This window comes from Ischnura elegans, chromosome 12 (genome assembly GCF_921293095.1).
Source record: "Ischnura elegans chromosome 12, ioIscEleg1.1, whole genome shotgun sequence".
Lineage (NCBI taxonomy): Eukaryota > Metazoa > Arthropoda > Insecta > Odonata > Coenagrionidae > Ischnura > Ischnura elegans.
The window spans coordinates 59,025,521-59,051,555 of record NC_060257.1 but is presented as its reverse complement, the minus strand read 5'-3'; the positions used below and the strand labels follow the sequence as shown (position 1 = coordinate 59,051,555).

The 26,035-nt window shown below is 36.1% G+C and overlaps 1 protein-coding gene across 1 annotated transcript; it reads right to left on the bottom strand.

Moving 5' to 3' along the window:
- Positions 1 to 1,685: 1,685 nt before the first annotated feature.
- LOC124169361 lies at positions 1,686 to 25,821 on the bottom strand. Its single transcript, XM_046547949.1, has 4 exons — positions 25,593 to 25,821; positions 9,296 to 9,451; positions 4,149 to 4,241; positions 1,686 to 2,489 (listed from the first exon to the last, which is right to left on the bottom strand). The coding sequence occupies exons 1-4, from the start codon at positions 25,684 to 25,686 to the stop codon at positions 1,993 to 1,995; spliced, it is 840 nt and encodes a 279-aa protein (XP_046403905.1). The 5' UTR covers positions 25,687 to 25,821; the 3' UTR covers positions 1,686 to 1,992.
- Positions 25,822 to 26,035: the final 214 nt, after the last annotated feature.

The window sequence follows — 26,035 nt, the reverse complement described above, 5'->3', positions numbered from 1 at the left end:
ATAATCAAAACTTGACTGAAGCGCGATTATTTGTTATTTTTCACGATTTAAAATTTACAAATTGATAGTAAAGTGTTCCCAGAACATCAAGATTAAATGTATTATAATTTATAATTACCGAAAATGCGACAGGAATCGCGTATTTATGAAAAAATTGGCATTATATCACTTTCCCCCGTAAGACTCTATAGAGACGGAAGAACTAAAATGGCGGACGTCTCAATTCCCATAGTGGAAGTGTATGGAACGACTCGACCCTATGAGGTAGTAGTGTAGAGAACTGCCATCCAGAGGACTCTGCTCTCATACACAGGGCCATCTCTATCGCTGACAAGGATAACCTCCGCAAAGAAATAGGACACCTGAAGAAAACCTTCACTCAGAACGGCTTCAGCAGACGTCATTTAGACTTGGCCCTAAAAAGGGCCTTTACCCCTTCAAGACTTCACCAAAGGAAGAGTCCACTGCGACGACCAAGGCATACCTCCCATATGTTTCCACCATATCAGGGAAAATCTCTAGAATCCTGAAGAGGTTTGACATCCACACCATTCACTTGCCTCCACCAAAATTACGTGATCAACTTGTGAAGGCAAAAGACCCATCCGGGCTAAAAATTGCTGGAGTGTACGCCATACCATGTGAATGCGGAAAAACCTACATTGGAGAGAGGGGCCGCACTATTGAGACGAGATTGAAAGAGCATCGCAGACACCTAAGATTAGGACAGCTGGAAAAATCGGCAGTGGCTGAGCACAGCATCCTGGAGAATCATATGATTCACTGGAAAGAAGCGAAGCTGCTCTCTCGATCTCATGGATACTGGGACCGCGTAGTAAAAGAATCTATTCAGATTCGGAAAAACAGAAATAACATCAACAGAGACTGCGGCTATAATTTAAGCCACATATGGGACCACCTCCTAAAAATACGAGGAGACTGGCAGCCAATCAGGTGACGCTGAACCGCCCTCAACCTCAGAATTATGTATATATACCCCGAGATTTTGAGGAATTGGTATTGGATTCCTGAATCCCTGAAGACGATGGGCGAGTTGCTCATCGAAACGTTGGAAGGAGAAATGGAGGACCTGACCCGGTGTGAAACCCGAGAAAACTTCACTGCAATTGTTCGCCGAGAAAAAACCAAAAATTATATTAATCGGAGAACGTAACATTAGAGCCCCACTATATTTCCAGGTCCAACAGAAGCGATAAATTAAGAGAGATATTTAGCCTAACGGATAGATATGGGAATTGGTTTTTCCCTCAAGCCATAAAGGACTTACATAAATGCTATTCATTATCATGTTTCAGCATTTGCTTTTTATAAATAGACGGCTAATGTCCTAACACCCCATGTTCTATGCCTTTTTAGGTGCAGAGTAGTATGGAGATGTATGTGATGACTTGAAGTCATTGTTTTATAATTTACAAGCAATTATCATCACTCACCTCACAGATTTTCTACCTTCTTTATGAACCCCCAATTTCCATTTCTTAATCTGCCGCTGGAAATGCGATGGTACAAGGACTTGTAAAATTTTGGATAAAACTCATGTATATTTTGATGAAGGAGAATATTCACTTATTCATGGTTCAAGCCGAATGTATTTTTGGATAGGTGAGTGCCACATGCATAAGATTAGCACATTATCAGGGAGGGAGGGGGCCGATTCCTTTGCCTGGACCACAGTATTGATATAAAAGTTGTTTTATGTGTGCTAATTGCTTGAAGTGCGGTTTTAATACCATCTTCATCCAACCCCTTCAACAGTTGTGGACAATAGTGACACCTGGGTAAAATGATTACAATAATTATATATTTAGGCAAGAAATTCAAAATTACATCTAGTTAAAAAAAATAATAAAAAGTATTAAAATAAATATAAACTATTTACATTTAAATATCATGAAATACTGAGGTAAACACTAATGAATTAACGGCATTTTTGTAAATATGAGAGATCTCAACGGTGGGAGTCGCATTTCTTCATTCCTTGCGTGAAGTTTCGTGTAAATTTGCCTCGGTGGAAATCTGTGGGACAGATGCTGAGGTTTCGGATGTTTCAGCTTCAGAAGTACTGTTTTGACCGTCTGCGTTGTTTGCTCCGCCAAATGTGAGCCCTAATAGGTTACTAAAGAATGCAATGCCTTCCTCTGCTGACTCATTGACGGCAGCCAGCAATGCTGCTTCGCTTATTCCTTCTTGCGTGGTGGTGGAATTGTCATTCGAGGTCTCATTGCTGTTGACCGATCCGATGACTGACTCAACCACTGACAGTGGTGGAGTGGTGTTGAAGTTCAGTCCTGAAGGTCCCATGTGGAAGCAACCCACTGGATATTGAGTCTGAATCTCTCCGAAAAGCACAGGCTCGAACTGCAAGCAGGCCCTCATCCCGTCGTCAGCAGGAGAAAGGTCGTTGAAACGTGCGCAGATTTGTGCCCAATCAGATATGATGTTCATGCATGAAGGCTCTGGATTGGGACCTGCAACAATAATAATAACAATCTTTATTATCCTGAGACCAATGAGTACATGCTATAGGAATCCTCAAGTTTATATTATAGGGTGTTTGCGGAGGAATATGGAATATCTCAGGAGGTGTTAGGGTGACCTACTTGTTATTTATTTTTTGTCCTATAAACATGGGGCTGCAACTCATTAGTTACAGAGATATGGCAACAAAAATACTATTTTCAATGCACTTTGTAGTTACTATGAAAATGGTTTTCCTTGGGTATTCAGCCTTTTCAACATTTTATTGAATACTCTGGATTTTTAAGGAGATTAAATATTTAAGTTCAGATGAAAAATGTGTGATTATAATTGTCTGAAACAACTAATCATTGAGCTTAATTAAAAGAGAGCTTTGAGGGAGTATCAACAATACAATTGCGCAATATCACCATTTTGAGATTCATTGTTTCAGATGACTGTAATCGCACATTTTCGTCTGAAATTAATTATTTACTGTTCTTAAAAATCCGTAGCATTAAATAAAATTCCGAAAAGGTTTACTACCCAAGAAGAACCATTTTCACAGTAAATGTAAAAGGCATTCATGAAAATGCTTGCATTGCCACAGCTCAGTAACTAAGGAGTTGCAACCCCATGTTATAAGACAAAAAATACTTTAAATTTTTTCCCTACAACCTCCTGAAATACACTGTATATATTAAGAATAATTACACAATGTATATAATCTAGGTTGTACGATAAAAAACAGTATCTGTTATAACCTGGGTAAATAGGTTATTTGGATATATCCTATATATATTCTTCAATTGATTAATTCAATTTTTTCACAAAAGTTTCTTCACTCTAGATATGAAGCAATTATTGCCATTAATGCCTTTTATCTCATTTGGCAATTTATTATACAAATGTAGACCAAGCGTTTCTGGTCCCTGGGAAGTTGGTTATAAAAGGGCATCATAGAAGTTACTTTTAATTAAATGATTACTGGCAAGAGTAACTTTTAAAAATTACTGGTATGGTCACTAGTCAGAGTAACCTGTTGGGGGGTAACATATTGTGTCGGCTATCTGCCACAGGTTGGTGTACAAGTTGAGGTTTGTGTGCTGCTATATTTTGTGAGTTTTGTATTGAGGGAAAAACTAGTGAATTCACAGCATTTTTGTTGCCATGACAGATCTTAATGGTGGTAGATACATTTTTTCACTCCTGGCGTGAAGTTTTATGTTTTTTCTTTCCATCTTTCCTGAGAATTTTTTGTGAGTATGGCCCTCTTGTATTGCGTGTATAGTGCATAAATTTTTCATGCCCATATTGTGTTTTATTGTCCACCACAACAACGCCAGTGAGCAGCACATCTGAGGAAGTAGGCAGGTTCAAATCCTGAGTGATCCCCTCCATTTATTGTGGCCTTCCTGCTCTTTCATTGATATTTCTTAATGTTTTTAAGGCTACAGAATTTTACATGTCTATATCTGCTCTGAATATTTGTTATCTCTCAAATTAAACAAAGTATATGTGATTTAAATATGCATCTCCAATAAAACTCACCCTCATAGTGTGGAACTTACCGGATTTGTATACTTCTTCATACATTCTAAGTGAAAAATTTTCATCCATTTTTTTCCAAAATAAACTGAAACCATATGAGAATCAAATTATTAACTGACCTTTTATTACATCTGTGTGTAGAACGTTTCCTCCGTAAGACACATTCACTGCCATTGATTCCGATTCGGACAAATATTTCATCTGAACACAACCTGGAAAAAGAAATAACACAAAATCAAATCATATTAGCAAATGTAACCAACTTATGTGTGTAATTCTAATCTATTTTTTTCAGCGAGTCCAGTTCTGCTGAGAAAATACTATGCTGACGGCAGCATGTTGATATTATGTGGGAACAGATTACAGACAGGCTTGCAATCAGGGGCATAAAACATAAAAAAATATGTACGTATATTAAAATAAATATGTATTTCAAATTTATGAAACATGAAATTAGGGATGCAGATGACTAATAACCCTCACCGTTTCATTTTCATAGTGTTGTTGTTTCATATTGTACTCTTAATATAAAAAATATTGCAAGGCTAATTTAAATCTTAATGCATGGAGCAATGGAATTACTTGAAATAAATCCTATCTTTCCCAAATTTGGCTCAAAACGGTTTCTATCGTCAGCAGCCTTCAGATGGATTGGAGAAAAGTGGCCACTTTAGGAGGTGACTGCTGAAAATATTTGGGAAAATACTAAGGTGTTTCCAAAATTTCTATTAGCCCAAACATAGCAAATCGTTTAAATGAAAAAAATGCATTACCTGGACAGTTTCATTCTACATTGGATCCTATGCTTTAAAAATTCCCCATTGTTACGAAGTTTTTAGGAAAAAAAACTAAATAAATACAATGGCGAATTTAGTTTTTCTTAAAAATAACAAACCATTTTTTTGTGCGTAAAATTAAGTTGCCCAACTTCAAATTCTTGAGATTCCCATAGTTAACGTTAACATTCTCATAACTTGTAATTCTGCTATTAGCAAGCTAAATATATTCCTTTCTTTTACACGTTGCGTCCAGATGGCGAGAATTCTCGTCATTTTTTTTCCGAAAGTTCCGGACGGATGACGAAGATTCTCGTCATTTAGGTGCGTCAACCTAAACTATTTTAAATCGTACAATACGTATTCGTTAGTACGTTTTAAATTGTTGTTCATTATTCATAATGAATTGATGCATCATAACGTTTGATTGGGTAAAGTTATATTCTAAACATTAGCTTTTTAACCATGTTTAAACCAAAGGCATTACGCACTAATAGGCACATATTTCCAATCTCGGCGTTCTAAGGAATTTAAATACCCCGTTACGCAACGTGTCAATATGATGTAAATTATTCCTAGAAATCATTTTACTGGAGTCTTATTGGGTTATAAACTTAACAATGAGTGGGATTAAATAAAATTAGGAGATTTTTTAAATGCATGTCAGAAAGATCTTGGGATAAAAAGAAGGATTAGCATACCAGATTACCAATAAATTCGCAATTTAGCCATCAGTTTTGGAGTCAGTAGAGGGTGGCATTTTTACAATAATGTCATTAATTTTAGCAGAACCAACAATTTGTTTTTTGCAAGTGGGAATATTTTTGGTGAAGTCTTGTTGAGATACCCACTGGTTCAAATCAAAACATATCACAAAATTATTTACATTTATTTATTTATTTATTTATCAAATTGTCCACATACAGCATAGTTTGCCATTTTATAGTGGCACAGTATAACAAACATAAAAGCACAAACACAATCAAACATAATTAATTTAAATAAATAACAATGCATTGAAGTAAGAAGCTCTTTGACCTTAAGAGCTTACATTAAGGTAGGAAAGAGCGCGGTTTGTAAAGGAGTGGTTTGGAATGGAGAACGGGTCAATGTGATCTGGAAGGGAATTTATGAGGGAAGAGAGGCGGGAGAGGATGGAACGTTTGGTTAGTGACAATCTGGGAATGGGCACATGGAGGAGCGAATGCGTTCGAGTGGGTCTGCATGGAACTTTAAAGTTTAGATTGGAGACGAGATCGGGACAGTCTATGGAAGAGTTTAGAATGCTATGTATTAGTTTTAAATCAGATTTTAAGATTAAATTTGGAATATTAGATATAGAGAGTGTGCAAAACAGAATCAGTGGACATATTACGAAGATGAGGGGCTCTGCACTTAACTATATTAGTGAAAAAATTTGTCACACTTTTAAGAGCCAAAACATTGGATGGGGCTGAGATTGTCCAAATGGGGGAGCAATACATTATAACGGGAATGACAATAGTTGAAAAATATGCGCGTAATGCTATCGGGTCTACAATTTCTGAGAAGCGGTAGAGGAGGCCAAGGAGAGACATAGCTTTGTTTTTAATTTTTGTAATATGCTCACAGTAATTTAATTTTTGATCCATTAAGACACCTAAATCTTTGATGGTGGAGACTCGTCTGAGGGGAAGGGAGTTTAAACTGTAGCTGAAATCATAAGAGGCATAATCTAATTTTAGCGAAATGGAAATTATGTTGCACATGAGGTGATTTTGGCAATTTTTGGACCTTTCCTCCCCCCTTAGTGAGATATTGTGAGATTTGGTTCGACCCCCTGCCTCTAATCTCACATGAGATTGTTATTTTTCAAAATGGATATTTTCATTGTTAATCTATGCTTCATTGTGTTGGGTTCGTTAAAAAAAATCGATTTTTAAAAATCATCTTTATTTAAGATTAGTTAAGACTAATATTTAAGATTACCAATAGACTAGAATCACATTTACACTGTTTCTTGTGGAAAAAAATGACATGATACTTGCCCTGACCCGTCCTGTCCACCACATGACATTGGGAAAGAATTGGCTGGACCCCTAAACGCCTCATGTAATTATTGAATGCCCCTAACACATTTATAAAACATGACATTTGTCAAATCAATCAAATTAAATCAGCCATTTCCAGGGTTTTAAAGAAGAGACTATGGTTGCAGGATTTAAGAGTGGGAGTACTTTTAAGAACTTGAGGTGTATAAGCATAGGAATATGGACAACTTGCCCATTGTCGTCAAGCGGTGACTGAATTAGTTTGAGTTATATAAAAAAAGAAACTTTGAGGTGTATCCATGACCACAAGACAACAATCTGATTTAAGATTATCCATTATTATTTCCAGTATCTTGCTTTTTTTTACAGGCTGTGGAGCTATAAATGTGAATTTCATTCATTAGAACTATTTCCAGAGGTTTGCAGAAGAATAGGGTAGTATTTCTGATAGGTTCAGGACAGAGGAGATGAGCATATTAAGAGGCTGAATGTCAAGATCAGAGACTCGATCACCTCCTGTCTTAATTTTGCAACTTGGTAATATCACATTCATGGTGATTACATACCTCTTTGTTTTAATTTTCCATTTTTTCCATTAAAATTCAGCCTATGATTTTTTTAACAATCATGTTAGGCGTACTTTATTTAGAACTTGGAGAAGTTCGAGGAGACTGCTGGACATTATTGAAAATTTTGGAGAAAAACGGAGATTCTCGTGATCCGCACACAACGCATTAATTGCAGGAATACCAAGCACTTGAAGTTGGGCAACTTAATTTTAGGTGCAAAAAATTTAAGAACAAAGCTAAGCAAAAGAAATACAATAAGTATTTTTAAAAGAAACAGTACATCTAATGCATTTTTTTGCATTAAAATGCTTTGCTATGTTTGGACAATAGAGATCTTTAAACTCCAGTATCTTGCTTTTTTTTACAGTCTGTGGAGTTATAAATGTGAATTTCATACAGTAGAACTGTTTCCAGAAGTGTGCAGAAGAATAGGGAAGTATCCTTCATCAAAGAAAATGAAAGGCATTGATTGCGATTCGTTACCCACCATTTGTGTATTCATGATATACAAATTATTTGGTTTTAGAAACCCCAGTTTATACAAATGCTAATGGTCAATTTTAACCTCATTTGAAAAAGGTCAGATTGGCGCCCATGCAATGTCACTCCACGTGACGCCTCAGGGACATAGTTTCTATTCGAGTAGATAGGAGTTTTACATTGTCTGATATTACCAATGCATGCATGAGGCACAAAGCTCAGGTTAACTTCTCTTAATAATCACCCATTAAAATTACCTAAGTTCGGAAAGTTTCCTTCGTTTGATAGGCTATTAATAATTATTATTTTAGCAAAGCGCTACCTGCTAGCAGGGTACTTTGCTACCTGCTAGCAGCCTGCGTCGTATCAGCGCTCAAAGCCTCGCCCCAAAGTCACCTCACACGACGATAGCTGGAACCAGAAATACGTCACACGGACTTTTCCCAGCATTCCTACTTAGCCACGTTTTCGCGCGCTTGAAAATTTTCACTTTTCGTTTAATCGCGAAAAATAGATATCCTCATTCGAAAATCTAAGAGCGTGAAATACGTACTCCAGGAGTAATAATCTTTCGATTTAGGCAAAAAAAAATAATAGGAAACCACCCTATTCCAAAAAAAGGGGAGAGTTAAGATGTTTCCCTCGGGTTTGGGGATAAGTGTTGCTTTTTCTGTTAATGTCAATTTATAGATAAAATAACTGATAAGTACAAGTTAGCACCTAACGGAAAATTAGTTTCATAGTTTTGGGAGCGTTTGTAGACAATATAATGTGGATTGGACCCTGACTAGCAGATTTTCCGGATTCAATGGATTGATTATCGAATTGATCTTATGCTAGCGTCACAGGGAACTAGGTGCTACATGAGTAGTCAGGAGGTTTACTTTGTCTGGTACTAACAATGCATGCATGAGGCACAAAGCTCAGGGAAACATCTCTTAATAATCGCATAGAAAAATTGTCTTTGGTCGGAAAGTTTCCTTTGCTTGATAGGGTATCAATAATCCTTATTTAAGCCAAGCTCCACTTACTAGAAGGGTACTCTGCTACCTGCTAGCAGCCTGCATCATAGCAGCGCTCATAGCCTCGCACCAAGGTAACCTTACACATCAGTAGCTGGAATCAGAATGACATCACACGGGCTTTTCCCAGCATTCTTACTTAATTGTTGCATTTTCCCGTGCTTGAAAATTTTCACTTTTCATTTTATCACGAAAAATAGATATTGTCATTTAAAATTCTATAAGTGTGAAATACGTACTCCAGGAGTAATAATCTTTCGATTTAGGCAATTAAAAAAATAATAGGGAACTACCCTATTCTGGTTGCAGACCCTTGGAAGTGGGTGTGCTTTTAAGAACTTGAGCTTCTTTGAACTGTTTTAAGTTTTTGTCACGGGGAATATATTTACCAGGCCCAGTAAACTCCACCAGTGGCAATTCCATGCAGCAAACACAATTTAGAGAACTCTGGCAAAAGCAATTCCTTGGAGCTTCCTCTGTCTCTCCATCCCTCTTCTCTTTTGGAGTCATATCAATCACATAGTCCAATCCCCATGATACCACATCTGAAAGTAAAAAATATAGATAATCTCATGAAGCTAGGTCAGATTCACGCATCAACATTAAAAATAATTCTACAGCCCTAGACAGAAAATAATGAAGGAGGGCATAAAATATGAATGGAAGTGCAATAAAAGTTGATTATAATGATCACGCATGTAATGAAATCCCGCATAACGAGGAGTGAGACCCTGGTCCTGTGGAATTTCCTATGATAACCAATGTTAATTTCCCGCTATGTAACGAGTTTTGATGATACAAAATCCCTGCTATTACAAACTCTGCTACTATTATCTCTGCTACTATTTACGCATAGAAATCTGGACATGTTTGAAATTAACTCCAGTTTTCATAATTATGAAACCAGAAATAGGCAAAGCCTTCACTATAATACAGTGAGGAGAAATAGAACTAAATTAGGTCCAAGAGAAATGGGACTCTGAACATATATAAACTCCCGCACCATTTAAAAAATCAATGTGAGTCATTGGCATCCTTTAAAAGGAAGTTGAAGGCATTCCCACTGGAAAAGAGCTATTACTCTGTTATGGAATACCTGTCAGACTCCACATTCTAGTGCATCATTTTCATGTTTTTAAAATATATTATATGTGAAAATACATACTTGTATATAATATTTCTACTATATGTTTCTTGCATATTGTTGAATTGTATGAATCTCCTTCTCCCTTTCTTTTTTTTTTGACGTGTCTTATATCTCCTTGTAGATCTTTGGACAAAATAAATTATTATTATTAACTATTCTTTGGTCCCTTGGCAAATTATTTCCCCTTTTACAAAGAAATTATGGCCATCTTTACTTCTTAACCATGACCAATTGGAATCAGTAAGGAATACATTTAGAACAAATCTTAACATCTGTTGTTCTTTCGTGTGGTCACCACATAGTTGTTATTTTGATCTTAAAATCCTTTCCTTAGCAGCCGTTTGATTGAATTGGTTGGACGATGGTTTTATGTTAAGGATCTGTTGCTTAAAAAATGATGATTTATGGAATATTGGCCATTACTCCTGTGATATGTATGGCAAAATCCTTTATTATGGATATAATGAAATCCTGTTTGTAACATAAGAGAATGATGGTCATCTGAAATTCATTATAAGCAAGTTTTATATGCATAAAATGATTTCTTAACTCATAGCATAAAAAATGAATTTGAATTTATAGCAAATAGTTTTTCCTTTTCAAAGAAATAAATCTTCAATTAAAGCTTCAATAATACAATTACAAATATAATAACAGAGATTATTTGAGTGAATTTGTTCATGAACCTATTTCCAAAGGAATTCCTATCCATTATTCTACTTGAGCACAGAGTAAATTTTCTTACCTCATTTACTTTAAAGATATTATAGAAAAAAATCTTATTTATTTTTTTGAGGCCGCTAAAGGGATTTTAATCTTTTTGCCGATAAAAATGATTAATACTCATGAAAAATAATAGTCTATATATTTCACATTAATGGAGAAAATAAAAAAGGAAACATTGCTATAATGAGAAATTGTGTATGGATACAGAATGATACCCTCAAATGTAGGCAAATAAGGAAAATATATGATCTTCACAGGTTTTCAAAGCTACACTCATTAAACTTGCTGATTAAGTGTTCTACTGGAAATATTTGGATCAAAATTTGTTGTATGGGAGTGTTCAAATGTAACGTAAGGCATCGTGTTAGAACGTAGGTTTCCGCAGCGATGGTCTGATCTCTGCATTTCTTCAGGGTTTTCTTCCACATCAGCTTGTTTATAGACAACAGTTTCGCTGGCTATCCTGCCAGCGTCTTCAGGTCGAATCTTCCTCCTGAAGACACTGGCAGAATAGCCAGCGAAACTGTTGTCTATAAAAAAAGTTGATGTGGAGGAAAACCCTAAAAAAATTCAGAGATCGGTTCGCATCATGGATGTAGAGAGGTTTTTCAGCCAGTAAAATCTAGTTGTGACTGACAGACTTAACCGGTTGAAGGAAGAAAGTGTTGAAACTTGGTCAATGCTGATGTTCAACTAGTTTAAATGAATATCGGGCTACTAATATCAATTTTAATCATTTGCTTTATGACTAATTTCTAAATTTATTACTGTTATACCCCATAATTATTTAAAGTATTCCCTATTTTTTCAAATAACTGTGCTTCATCCCACTTTGCCGTCAACTACTAGTGATGCATTATGAAAATAAAGAAAAAAAAGATGCTACAAAATGCTATAAACTGCAATTTAAATTGCTATAAAATAAAAATAAAAGTGCTATTTTCACATACCTCTAATGATAATTTTTAGGTAATCTCAGGAGTAACATGGAAGGAAGGTAATTTGCCCTCTTTCAGGGCCCCCTACAGTTTTCTACTGGCTGCATAATACCTCAGTAAAAATATAGCTGGGGAAAATTAATAGCGTTATTTATTCCTCTATGACGATGGAAATATAAAAAAATACTCCATTTAAATATAAAAGAATATACAATCGACTTTGAGTTTTTTGCTCAAAATAAGGTAAATCTCGAAATATCCGTACGTATTTACCATATTGCAGCTTTTTATTCCTAAATGAAGAGATGCATACTTATTAAATGATGAAGTACCAATGATTGTTGCTATTAGACAGTATCTCTGGTTTTTCACACTGACTGATGGCTGTTGAAAAGTTGGAGAAAAAATATGAATTGGAGTTAATTTTTCCTCAGGCTCAACTCAAAAAATGCTTATGTTTTGCAATAACTGACAAATTCAACCTAGTCTCACCCAAGTAGCAAAAGAATATTGAAAAATAAATTTAAAATCAAAATATCATTAGATGGCTAACTTCATGACTTTTTCAAGATTTTAAAATAATGTATTGGGTGTTGATCTTTTTGAGTCTTGTACCATTTGATCTCATTTTGTTGATAGTATATATATGGATATGTAGGAAGTAATGGCTTATTTTTTGCATAAAATGTCCCTTTTATAACTTCACAGAAAAATAATTATGTGAATATTATTTTAAAACAATTTCAAAATTATTTTACACACATTTTAAAATAATTTGATAATTATTTTCTAATCATTTTAACCTAATGTTGAAATCATTTTAACATATTTTGAAATAATTAGGTAATTATTTTTAAATCTTTTTAAAACACTCATATATCATTTTCATTGGTAAGTATATAATCTTAGTCATACCAATGGGGCTAAATAAACCAGTATAAAAATTATCATTCTTTTGAGGTGAATGTGAGATAACTACAAGTAGCTATACATAAAAAAAAGTAATACAGATGATTTTGGAGACTTCTTCCACCAAAAATGAATCCCTTTTTTCAAAAGTGAGTTTGAATTTCGCTGTTTCCAGGACTTCTTGAAATCCACAAAATGGTATTTTTTGGCAGTTTTCCATAAGATTTCTAGAAATTTACAATAATGAAGTTATGAAAAAAAATTCCAAAAAGAGGGCATATCATTGAAAAATGGACATTGAATGATCTCAGAATGCAATCAAGCAACGCCTGAAAAAAACTCTCAATATGAGCTTTTTTGCATACTGAAATCGTATAAGCCCTGAAAACATGACTCATTGAATTACAAATGTCTCATAATCGCAGCAAGAATATCTAACTTGTTTGTTTTAAATGCATCTTGGGTAGTGATGGATATTCAGAGGAAGCATGGATATAAGGAGATTCTTCACTTCTCATGATAATTGTTCTACCTCATTCGAAATATTCATGCATGCTAAACTATCATGTAGGTAAAATAATTATTAGGTGGGAAAATTTCTTTTACTGTTTCTGGCACAGTTCGTACTTTCAAACGTGTTTACTTATATCATATTAATATAAAAATTAGTCATTTTAAAAGGAGACTGAGTTAGTTACGGCGTACTTTAAAACAATTTAAAAAAGTATAATTCATTGCTCCTTCAAGAGTTAGACATATTTTAAACTTAAGTTAAAATCATTTTGAAATAATGAAAAAAAGATTTGTAAGGTTGAAACAGAGAGAGCTAATATGTTTTCAAAATTATGTTAAAGTCATTTCAAAATGTTCTCGCAATATATTTTAAAATAATTTTTACATAAGATTTTGCTACTTGGGCAGAGTAAACTGAAAAACTGAATTGCACCATGACCAAAGTTTAATGAAAAATAATAAATACAATAAAGAGTCTTAATGAACACGCTTTTTCTAACAGGAGTGCAAAATGCACTTGAAAGTAAAAAAAATAAGGTTTTCATCACTCAAGACAATAAAGCGTTGGTTTCACCACTAATGTTTCCCAAAAAAGGCCTTCCTCCTGATGAGACATCATTTCCTTAGATGAAAAAATTGGGAAAATCGGGCAGCACAGCGAGGGAAAAGTATGGAAATACAAGAATGTGTACTTGTACAAATAAAAACAAATATCACGTAGTTTCACGGCATAACGCCTGAATTCAGACAACACTTCGTGTACGATTAACTTTTCGCGTGGAATTTGGCATATTCCCGGGCTTCCCGAAAGAATGTGAAGTAACTGCAAGTGCGACATCAGCCTACTGTCGGCGTCAGATGATGTGCCGCTGTATTTTGAAAATTTATATATGGACTTCTGTGCATTCCATAATAATCAATAATACGTCATTTTAAAGGAAATTTTATTCTCAATTCTGATATATTATTTGTTTTATGAAAAAGTCAAAAATCAAGACACGCGAGCGCAATAAATCACTCCGCGCACCATAAAATTAGCCGTTTTGTCAACTTCATGAATTTAGTAACTCAACCCAGGGAAAACTACTGCGTATACAGCATTCATCTTCCGCAATAAGTTGCAAACATATTTAGTAGATTAATAAAATGGCTTTTGCGTATTTTTTTTGTTAAATAACAAAATGTTTAAACACTATCTAGTCCCACAGTTTACCTCGAAAGAAAAAAATTGATGGAAACACTTCTTAATTTTTTTTCAATATTTATGATCCATAATCTATAAAACTATTGATATTTTTTATGTTAATAACTTTTATTAATGCCGTGTAGCCAAACGGGGCCGCGCGGGGCAAGTGCGGGTCACCAGCAGCTCGATTCTGTAAATGTCATACCTGTGCTTCGCGTGGTTCGAACCACAGCGGAGTTCTCACGCCTCTCACCGTGAAAGACGTTCAAGCGATCCTGTAAGCCTGTGTCGTGAGATGTTTGACGGATTGCGAACGATCACTTAAGTTTCTTATGTTGGTAGCTGTGCGGACGCGAGGAACGAATCAGAATCTCCGATACAAACTTACTTCAGCGGCCAACTGCAACTTCAGTTACCATAGAGAAACATATACAATGCCGTGGAATATTCACTCCCAAAGTAAATAATACTTCTTTACTCAATTTTGAGTGAGGTCTTTTCTTTTAAAAGTACCTATTAATGATAAGTTACGGTTGCTTAATTAGTTTGTAGCTATAAACTGTATATTACCTCTTTTATATGTTGTCAAGTGCTGCGTATCGAAGTCAGTTATCACGTAGCGGGCTCGTAATTGCACAATTAGCTCTTATTTCCTCATAGTATGGAGCTAATGCTTACGCGGAATGATAACAAGTGTTATTTTATTATTTAATAATGGTTCATTCTCGTATGCGTTTGAGCTCTCATCATTTCAGTATATAATTTTAAATGCGCTGTGGTGCGTATACATATATGTGTCTGATTGTGCAAGCACATGCCACTATTCACGATTTATACTGATGAAAATGTTTATGGCGCGAATACGAGTAGATTATTAACAGTTACTGCTAGAGGGCGAGATGTTTACATGTCTTAGTATTTCTATTGTGTCAACAGAAAAACGAATCATGTTGGTCGTGTTACTGAACGGCAGCAATAATGCATGGAAGAGATGGAATAGATGATCAATGTTTATCTTAACGTACTAAAGTATGCCCCGGCAAGCCATCTAATCGTCTACGAATTAATCGTGGTGTGAACTCAGTGATCCATCGCCAATCTCACGTCTCGCAGGGATTGTTGATATCGCGTATCTGCCGCCGAAGTATGTGCATCTATTGCCTCCGTCGACATTGATGCTCATGCAAAAGTAGCGGAGGTATGTAAAGAGCCTCCATTCTCGTTAATAAAAACAAATCGAAGGCTTGAACTTACGAAACAAATATTAAATAAATCTGTTAACATTCAGTACCGCACAATACTTTTACCATTGGTTCTACTCCAAATTATTATGAACATTAAGTTGTGAGTATTTTACTTGTACATTCTAGAAGATGCACAAATATAAGATAATTGTCAAACCCTCAGCGCAAGGTTTAACTTCCCACCAACTTCAATCGCAATGAAGGCCAATCAATTTAAATAGGACGCGAATGTAAATTTAACTTTACGCATTTCTTTTATTTGTTTTTAATACATATTACTTATGGGAAGTGACAATATGAAATAGCCACCATCGTAATTAATGAATAATGTGCTATTAATTATCAATCACAGCGTAAATTCATAATGAAAAATTAGAGCGCATTGCCGCGACGAAGCTACCACGGGCCCTCTTGGGCGTGAATACTTTCACGGACGCGGCTGTGAGAGTGACGTCACTAAAAAGTTTCAGAATCGCTCCAGCGTCAAAGCCGTGAATACATTGACGAAATCCGCTTGTGACGGCCATATCACATTTACAGAATCGAGCTGCAGGAAGCAAATTTTCGCGCGTAAGACGAGGCAACGCAGCATTCGTTCGCTCTGGCGGATTTTTTTAATGCCCACATTTAATCTGCACTACATAAAAATCATATATTTTCGGATCATATAAAAATTGCAAATAAATTAAAAAGTGTTTCTATCATTTTTTTTCTTTCGGGGTAAACTAGGACTAGATAATGTTTAAACATTTTGTTATTTAACGACAAAATTTTCGTTCTAAAAATACGCATAAGCCATTTTATTAATCTAAATTAATCTTTTCCAACTTTTTGCGGAAGATGAGTGTTGTAGACGTAGTAGTTTTCCCTAGGTTGAGTTACAAAGTTTATGAAGTTGACAAAACGGCTAATTTTATGGTGCGCGGAGTCATTTATTGCGCTCGCTTGTCTTGATTTTTGACTTTTTCATAAAACAAATTATATATCAGAATTGAGAATAAATTTTCCTTTAAAATGACATATTATTCATTTTTATGGAATGCACAGAAGTCCAGATATAAATTTTCAAAATACAGCGGCACATCATCTGACGCCGACAGTAGGCTGATGTCGCATTTGCAGTTACTTCATATTCTTTCGGGAAGCCCGGGAATATGCCAAATTCCACGCGAAAAGTTCATCGTACACGAAGTGTTGTCTGAATTCAGGCGTTATGCCGTGAAACTACGTGATATTTTTTTTAATTTGTACAAGTACACATTCTTGTATTTCCATACTTTTTCCTCGCTGTGCTGCCCGATTTTCCCAATTTTTTCATCTAAGGAAATGATGTCTCATCAGGAGGAAAAAATCAGTTCTAAAAATACGCATAAGCCATTTTATTAATCTACATTAATGTTTGCAACTTATAGCGGAAGATGAATGCTGTAGACGTAGTAGTTTTCCCTAGGTTGAGTTACAAAGTTCATGAAGTTGACAAAACGGCTAATTTTATGGTGCGCGGAGTCATTTATTTCGCTCGCGTGTCTTGATTTTTGAAATTTTCACTAAACAAAAAATAAATCAGAATTGAGAATAAAAATTACGTTAAAATGACGTATTATTCATTACTATGGCATACCCTGAAGTACAGATATAAATTTGCAAAGTACAGCGGCACATCATTCTGACGCCGAGAGTAGAGTTTTCTAGAGGCTTTGGCCTTTTCCGGTCGCTCAGCCAGTTCTTAAAATGTTCGTCTATCGTTTGTTCCATAAGGATCGTTTTTCCAGTAATATCTATCCTTGGCTTTTTTAAAAATAGATGGAAAATTTAGTGTTTTAACTATTTCTTCTAGGGTTTAAGACTATTTTAAAGGGGGTCGATTGCATGGTTTTTTTTTTGTACCTCGTCTCCTTCACCCCAGATGATGTGCCGCTGTATTTTGAAAATTTATATCTGGACTTCTGTGCATTCCACAATAATGAATAATATGTCATTTTAAAGGAAATTTTATTCTTAATTCTAATCTATTTTTTGTTTTATGAAAAACTCAAAAATGTAGACACGCGAGTGCAATAAATGACTCCGCGCACCATAAAATTAGATAAGAGGTGAAGAACAATACTCAATTATAAAAGCATAATTTCAGTAAATTGATGACTGATAAATATAAAATTTCAGTGATTAATTTTGGTATTATTTCAGAAAATATGCTTTTAAATTTATGGAAAACCCGCTTAACGACTTACGAGTGAAAGTAAAAACTCGATTTTTGCAAAAATTCCGATTTGAACTTTTTTATAATTTTTTCTCATTTTAAACGGCTTATGATACGATACGATACATTATACGATATACATACTAAAATTTTTAATTTAATTTTGAAAATTTCAAACTTGTGTAAAAGTTTAGTTTTCGGTCAAAAACTTTTGAAAAATCAAGATGGTAGAAAGGAACAGAATATTCACTTTAAAATCAAGAAAACGATTTTACAAAAATAAAAACTTGAGATATGGTTAAAAAACTAAAAATCGTGTTTCAATTTTTTGGGGGTTATTTTCCATTGTTGAAGCCTGAAATTTTGGGGAAACATATAATATTGGATGCACTTTAAGTGTATATTTTTTATTTTTCAAAATATCTGGGGGCACTTTTTATCATCTTAACCTGCTGGACTCTTTAGGGTTTTGGCATGGTTTCTTTGATTTCCGCCTACCGTGCATAATTCGCTTTCGCTTACTGCGTAATATCCTTCAGCAATCTAGTCTGAAGTTGTTCAGAGCCGTCACCAAGGTTATCATCGCCCGAACGAAAAATATTCCGGCCTTATAGTGCGGAGTAGACCCCGATTCGTCCAGTTCAAAATTATAATCGTTGATGGCCTGATTTCCTTCCTACCACCAACAATTTCCGTCCCCTACAGCACTCCCTGGTGGTGGTAAAACGGACTACCCAGCAAACCCGAACAACGTGTCTTCCTCATCTTCAAAAACGAAAAAAAAACGAGGCGTTAATTTCCTCGTCAATCTTTTTCTCTTACGTCCGTTCCCACTGGCCGATTTGATCCGGAATCGCCAATAGCCGACAACGAGTTCTGCACTCGGCAAAATTATGTCTGAGGCAGGAAGATGCGACATATCCAGAGCAAACCGTTGGGAGATTCGTAACCGTCACGGTTACTGTTCAATTACTGTGCTATAATTCCACAGAGAAAAAATCATTCGCCTTGACCGGTATTCGAACCCAGTTTTTGGTCGAGTGCTTTAGCCAGTTAAGCTACCGAGGAATCTCTACTCTCTGTGGAAATTTTTGGCCTGTTCCTTACAACATGGTGTGGACTCCTAAGCGATGAGCAATTAATTCCAATCATTTTTACTTCAACATTCGTCAATCGCGCATGTACACGATGCCGAAGGTGACTTTAAATTTTGCGTAAATCTTGAAATAACGAATGTATTGGAGTTTTCTTTAGCAATACTTTTTTGCTCTAGTGCAATCATTATAAAGTTTTTCTTAGGGGCCAGCATTTAAAAAGAGTTTACACATTCATTGCATGAAATATCACGCCAATACATTGAAAAGTTCTCAAGTGCACTGAGTTCAAAGTGGATCTTCTGTTTTCCGAGCGTCAAAAACTAAATATTTTTCGTGCGAAGCCGGATAAAAAAAGTTAAAACGTGAGGATGAATTTAAGATGACACGATGGACGAAGCAAGAAAGAAATAGTCAGTAGAAAAGCGGATGGGAAGAGGATGCAAAAAGAAAAACCTTTCTCAGGCCGTTTTACACGGGGCACGGAATTGCGCAGGTTAGATCTGCATTAATTTCTAAAATGGCGTGGAATTGCGCGAATGCATGAACGACATTAGAACAGGGGCTATTTTTCCATCCCACGTCCACGCATTCTCGCCTGTGTTCTAACATTACACCGCTTTAAACGACGCAATTTTGACTGCGCCTTCGTACACACGTCACATTGTGCAAGTAAGTGCCCCGTGTAAAACGGCCTTTACAGTTGAGAATACAGGGTGCATTCGAAAGTAATGCAATTATTTTTTTAAGAAATTTAATGAGCATATTTGCACAACCAATTAAAATTCTTTAAAGTACCACCCTTAGGCTTCTACTGTATTCGTATTTTTCCAGCGACTCTGCCGTGACTGGTTTGTGCCCAGGAAGACTTCTTCGGGGACCTCTCGTTAAGTCCACTCGCTAAGTCCACTGACAAAACATATCAGCCCTCTCGCCAAAGTTTCGAAAACTTATTTTCCATCTTCAGGGTTTGAGAGATTTCAACAGTATCACATTGACTATTATTATAAACACTATACCAAACTTGGTATAATATGGTAAGGTACCGACCGCTGAGATCAAACATGCTATAAATTTAGGGAGCCACCGATGAATTGGCTATAATTTCACAAAAAAACGAGGTAAGAACAGAATGAACTTAAACCACGGAGACAACTCAGTTACGTTATTTGAAGCATAAAGGAAGAAAATGAGATAGAAACGGAGTTTATAAATTTAGTAGCCAAACGTGCGTAAAGGTATACGTTGGAGAAACAGGCAGAGCCATTAGAACGAGATTAAAGGAGCATGAGGACGTCATTCGACTGGATATTTTGTTTGAATACTGTAAAGGGTATTGTGGGAAGATTTTCGGACGAAAAATGCGCTATTTCGCATTCGTGCGGCCACACCGTAAATATGCAGCAAATATATGGGATCTGTTTCAGGAATACGTAATCCGTGAACTGAATAAAATAATAAGGAAAGCTGCGGGATTCGCAAAAAAAAACTGCTGGAGGCGTACAGACAGCGTTGCTCAGATGCTAAGCGAATAGGGTAGTTTCCTTCATCAAAGAAAACGGAAGGCATTGAATGCGATTCGCTACCCACCATTAGTGTATTCATAATATAAAAATTATTTGGTTTTAGAATTCCCAGTTTAGACGAATGGCAATGGTCAATTATAACTGCATTTGAACAAGGCCTGATTGGCGCCCATGCGATGCCACTCCACGTGACGTCACAGGGACCTAGTATCTATACGAGTAGATGGGAGTTTTACATCGTCTGACATTACCAATGCAAGCATGATGCACAGACTTCAGGGAAACATCTCTTAATAATCACCTATTAAAACTGCCTATGGTCGGAAAGCTTCTGTCGTTTGATAAGGATCCTTATTTAAGCCAAGCGCTACCTCCAGCATCGCAGTGGCGCACAATATCCTCGCCCGAAGGTCACCTCACACGGTGAAAGCGGGGTCCAGAATGACGTCAGACGGGCTTTTCCCAGCATTCATACTTAGCCATCGCGTTTTCGCGCGCTTGAAATTTTTCACTTTTCAATTAATAGCGAAAAATAGATATCGTCATTTAAAAATCTGAAAGCGTGAAATGCGTACTCCAGGATAATCTTTCGATTTAGGCAATAAAAAAATAATAGGTAACCACCCTATTAGGCTGAGAGCTGCTAGAGACACGGAGGCTGCGCTCTAGGCTCAGATTGCTTGAGCAATTTGGAATACATATCTTTAAGAGCGACACGGAGAACATCATATTAGAGCCCCAGATATATTTCCAGGTCAGACAGAAGCGATAAATTGAGAGAGATATTTTGCCGAACCGATAGATGTGCGAATTTTTTCCCCGAACCATTAAGGACTTATATAAATTCTAGTAGAAATTTTGTTTGAGCATTTGATTTTTATGCATAAACGGAGTCCTAAATCCCCTTGCCACACGCCTTTTTAGGCGGCTTGCAGGGTAGAATCTAAATGTGGGACCCCTTTGGTTGCCAAAGATTTAAGTTTACGAGAAATTGTGTCTTCTGCATGTTTCTTCTATCATACCCACTATTCATTATTTGTAGTATTTGTATTCAGTATTGTCGTAGAGTTATTCAATTCTTCACCCGTACGATCTTGGTTAGTCAGACTTATTAAAAGAAAAAAACAAACAAAATAATCTTAGCACAAGACAAATATGAACCATTAATCAATCCTTACCTACATATTTGAAAAAATAATAATTCTGTAATTGACGGACATCCCAACTACAAACTCACTGCCGCAACTAATTACTCGTCTATGAGTCTTCTCTGTGTCTTATGACCTGTAAAGGGGTTGGTTTTTTATATGCTTGAGAATATTCAGAGAGTCCTTATAGAAGATCATACAATAAATGAGAGCAGTCTGAAAAGTTAAATAAAAAGTTGTTGAATTCGAACGAGAATTATTTGGGAGGCCCTCGAAATCAGGGAAAAAAAAAACAAAACTAATTTTATCAGAGACCAAATGCCTATACACTATTGATCTGTCCTTACCTTCATATTTGAAAAAATAATGAAATCATAAAATTTTGATACCTTTGTTGATTGATAATTTTGGTTTTTGAATATTTTTCTTTCTTTTCATGCAGCTTTTTCATTACCACGATCGGTTTCAACGTCAGCGTTTCATTTTCAAGGACGTAGAGCCAACCCTTGGCTCGGAAATTCCAAATTCATTAATTTTAGTCTGGCACGTGGCTACTTATTTAAGGGGGTTGAAATTAATAATTATTGGAATCAAGAGACGGGAAACATAATCATTTCTTGGCTGTAGCGTATGGGACTGTGCATGTCTAATCATCAACAGATACAGCATGTATGGTCCATATATAATTATTGAATGACTCAGGCTTTAATAAATTGTTTCTATGAGTCTTTTCTACGTTATGACCTCCTTCAAAACATTGGTTTTTAATTATTGCTATTTTCTTAACTTCAAATCGCCAAAAAATAATAAGTTACAATATTTCCTGGAGTTTAGGTCAATGTAAAACAAGTTATAGCCAACGTTTGGATTTATTTTAAATGATCACCAGTTTCATCATCATCATTTAAAATAAATCGAATCGTTGGCTATAACTTGTTTTGCATTGACCTAAACCCCAGGAAATATTGTAACTTATATTAAACAAGGTCAAGATAAGAAGAGAAAAAAATACAAAAAATAATATTCATTAAGTTTGCTGATTCGAATTAACTGTCAAATATAAAAAAATAATCAAGCATTGTTAACAGTTGATTAATAAAATAAAAAAGAACAACATTTAGAATGGAAAAAATAATAATGAAAATTTATATTTTAAATTTAAAAATGTTCATGTCTCCAGTCAACTCGTGACGACCTTCAAATCACTCGTTTTTAATTATTGATATTTACTTAATTTCAAATTGCAAATAATGAAAAAAATGAAAATAATCATTAAATTCGCTGATGCGAACTAAACATCACAAAATGAAAAATCAATAAAAGATAAACATTGTTAATATTTTGATTTTAACCAAACATTGTTAATTCTAAGCTTGCATTCTCAGAATTTTCTTTTTACTATAAGTTCTCTTCGCCTGCGCTAAACTACGGTCACTTCTTTCTTGCTTCGTCCAACGTGCATCATATTTACTCTGTAAAATGCTTCCTCCGTGGAATCGTCCCATTTCTTCTCTGTTTTCCCACGTTTTCCTCACGTTTTCTCTGATAGTTTAGCACTCTCGGTTACACTCCATAAATTTATTTTTCTGCGAGCTTTCACCGACCCTTTTGGCGGCTTCGTCATGCAAAGGCATGTTTGGTAAAGGGGTCAGCGAAACCCAGCCAAAAGTAAACATGCACGGAGTAACTGGTCATTTTTTCTTCATTATCATCTTTACATCTACTTTACATACTACCCCACAAGCCGCCTAAAAGGCGTGTGGCAGGGGGTGTTAGGACACCAACCATTTACACATAAAAGGGAAATGCTCTAAAGAAATTAGGAATGCCATTTATTTAAGTCCCTTATGGTTTGGGTGAAAAACGAATTCCCATATCTATCCGTTCGGCTAAATATCTCTCTTGATTTATCGCTTCTGTCGGACTTGGATATATAGTGTGGCTCTAATAATATATTCTCCGTATCGCTCTTAAAGAGACCCATTCTCAATTGTTCAAGCAATCTAAGCCTAGCGCGCAGCCTCCAGGTCTCCAGCTTTATGTACACTATACCCAGCCGGCCAACTAAATAAGCGTGATACATAATTCAGATCAAACCGAAAGGTTTTTTCCTATGGCTTTATTGTAATCTTATAGGTTTCAGCCGATTTTCTCGTAAAATAATTATCGTAATAATTTCATAAGTAAGGCAATTCAGTGACAATCGAAATGTAGTTCGGTTCTCAGACGATTTTGTACTTATCAAGTTATTTAAATATTTTAAACCAAGCACGTAACGATTAGTGGCCAGGATGAATGCATAAAAGGAATAATAGGAGTAATAGAATTTTTTTTCGGAAACTTATGGAGGCATACATCATGACATATAAGTAAAGTTTTAAGTGTAAGGTGGTAAATGAACAGTAGAGAATTTGATTTTCCTCTTTAAAAGAACGCAAGACAGAAAAAACTAGTGGGTGGACGAATGGGGTGTTAAGTAGTGAAGGCGCGCACCAGATAACGCCCAAAAGCAGTTGGCGGAGTCTGTCATAAGGGTCGAGCTTTCAGTATGCGAAAAAAATGGATCATTTCAAAAGAAGAAGAACCGAGTACAGAAGATAAAGAGAAGACATTGCTTGATTGAATAAACACGAACAATTATTTTTTTAATGCAAAAAAACATCCGGTGTGGAATGAACCGGTTGCCACCCGTTGGGGGATGGAGAAAAAATAAAATGCTGGCGAGGTAATGATTTATGAAAAATTGTCTGTTTCCAAGGAAAAAGAACAAGAAGGAGAAGAGAGGAAGGAAAAGGAAGATGATGAGAAATGGCTATTTTACAAAGACACGACATACATGCCACAGAAAAAAGTTTGAATGGAAACAAACCGGGTGACACCAATAAGCGGTCGCGAAAGTATAAAAAATGAAGTGGAAATTGTGATGGGAAAAAATATTGTTTTCTTACGAAGAAGAAGAAAACGAAGAAGGGAAATTGCATATTATGGAAAACACAGAATTTAAGATTTAAAAATTAAACAAAAAAATTGTATTAGAAAACGTTCGAACGGAAAGAACCGGTTGACACTCATAAGCATTCGGTGCAGTCAATATTGGTAGGAGCTTTAAAGCATGGATTGTGTCCAATGAAGAAGAAGAAAACCAGGAAGGAGTGAGAAGAAGACTTGCCTTTTATATTAAAAACACAAAAATACAAAAGAATAAAGAATAAAACCACGAAAAATAAAAAGGAAAAAAAATTGGAATGGAAAATTGAATGATACCCATCTGTCGTCGCCAGAGCATAACAAAAAATAAAGGTGGAAAAGCTTGTGGAATTCGAAAAAAGTTGATTGTTTCTACCGAAGAAGAAAACTACGAGGAAGGAAGAAGAAGAGGATGACTTGCTTTTTTGTGTTTAAAAAAACAGGAAAAAATAGCAAAATACAAGAAAACACATAAAATCGAAAAAATTCGGATGGAAAAGAACCTGTTGACATTCAGTAGCAGTTGGTGCAGATATTAAAGGGACAAGCTTAAAACATGGATTGTGTCTGGCGAAGAAGAAGAAAACGAGGGTGGGGAAGAAGAAAAGAAGACAATTTTGTTTGAAAAAACACGAAAGTAAACACGAAAAAAATAAGGGCACGAAAAAATTCGGATGGAAACGAACCGGTTGATAACCTTAGGTGGCCGTTCGTAGTAAAAAAAAAATAATAATAGCGGACGAGCGTTTTGGAATGCGAAAATGATACTCATAAGTAGTCTGTGCAGTAAATAAAGGGGTGAGATTAAAACATGGATTGTTTTAACGAAAAGGAAGAATACGTGGAAGGAGGACTTGCCTTTTTGTTAAAAGAAAACAGAAAAGAAAAAAAACTCGAAAAAAAACAAAAACACGAAAAAATTTGAATGGAAACGAACCGGTTGATAACCATAGGTGGCCGTTCGGAGCAAAAAAAAAATAATACCGTACGAACTTTTTGGAATACGAAAAAATGGGTCGTTTCTAACGAAGCAGAATTGAACACGATGTTTTTTTTCTCCACAAAACATCTCCCCTTTGGTGGCTCACCCAAGATGCCGGCAGAGTCGGAGGGCGCTACCAGGAACGCCGCTAGCAGGACGCCGGCGAAGAGGAGGACCTTTGGCGGCGGCGGAGCGGCCATCGCGGGCGGCGAAGACACGAAGATGCGCGGGAACACAAGAAGGCGGGAACGGAGGCTGTTGGGAGAGTGGCCGGCGGGAAAAGCTTAGGCCGTCTGCCGGGACAACCCCTACTCGCCATGCGGGGCAACATCATCACCACCACCCCCCTCCCACTCATCCCCGTCTCCGATGACCCACTTGTGAGCGGAAAGAGAAAGAAGAGAGAGAGAGAAGGATGGGTCCTCAACACCAATCCGCGGCCACGCCTACAATCAGAGCCGCGACGTCAAGCGAACGAATCGTTCTAATTGAACGGTTCGTTCGGCAATCAACGAGAGCCCCGAGCTCAGGGGGGACCTATAACGCCCT

Bases quoted from the DNA above. Each gene is read 5' to 3' on its own strand.
- LOC124169361 (XM_046547949.1), bottom strand. From the start codon at position 25,686: ATGGCCGCTCCGCCGCCGCCAAAGGTCCTCCTCTTCGCCGGCGTCCTG. The intron at 9,452-25,592 runs GTGAGCCACCAA...TTTTACTTTCAG, and splicing joins CGACTCTGCCGGCATCTTGG to ATGTGGTATCATGGGGATTG. The intron at 2,490-4,148 runs GTCAGTTAATAA...TTATTGTTGCAG, and splicing joins ACACACAGATGTAATAAAAG to GTCCCAATCCAGAGCCTTCA.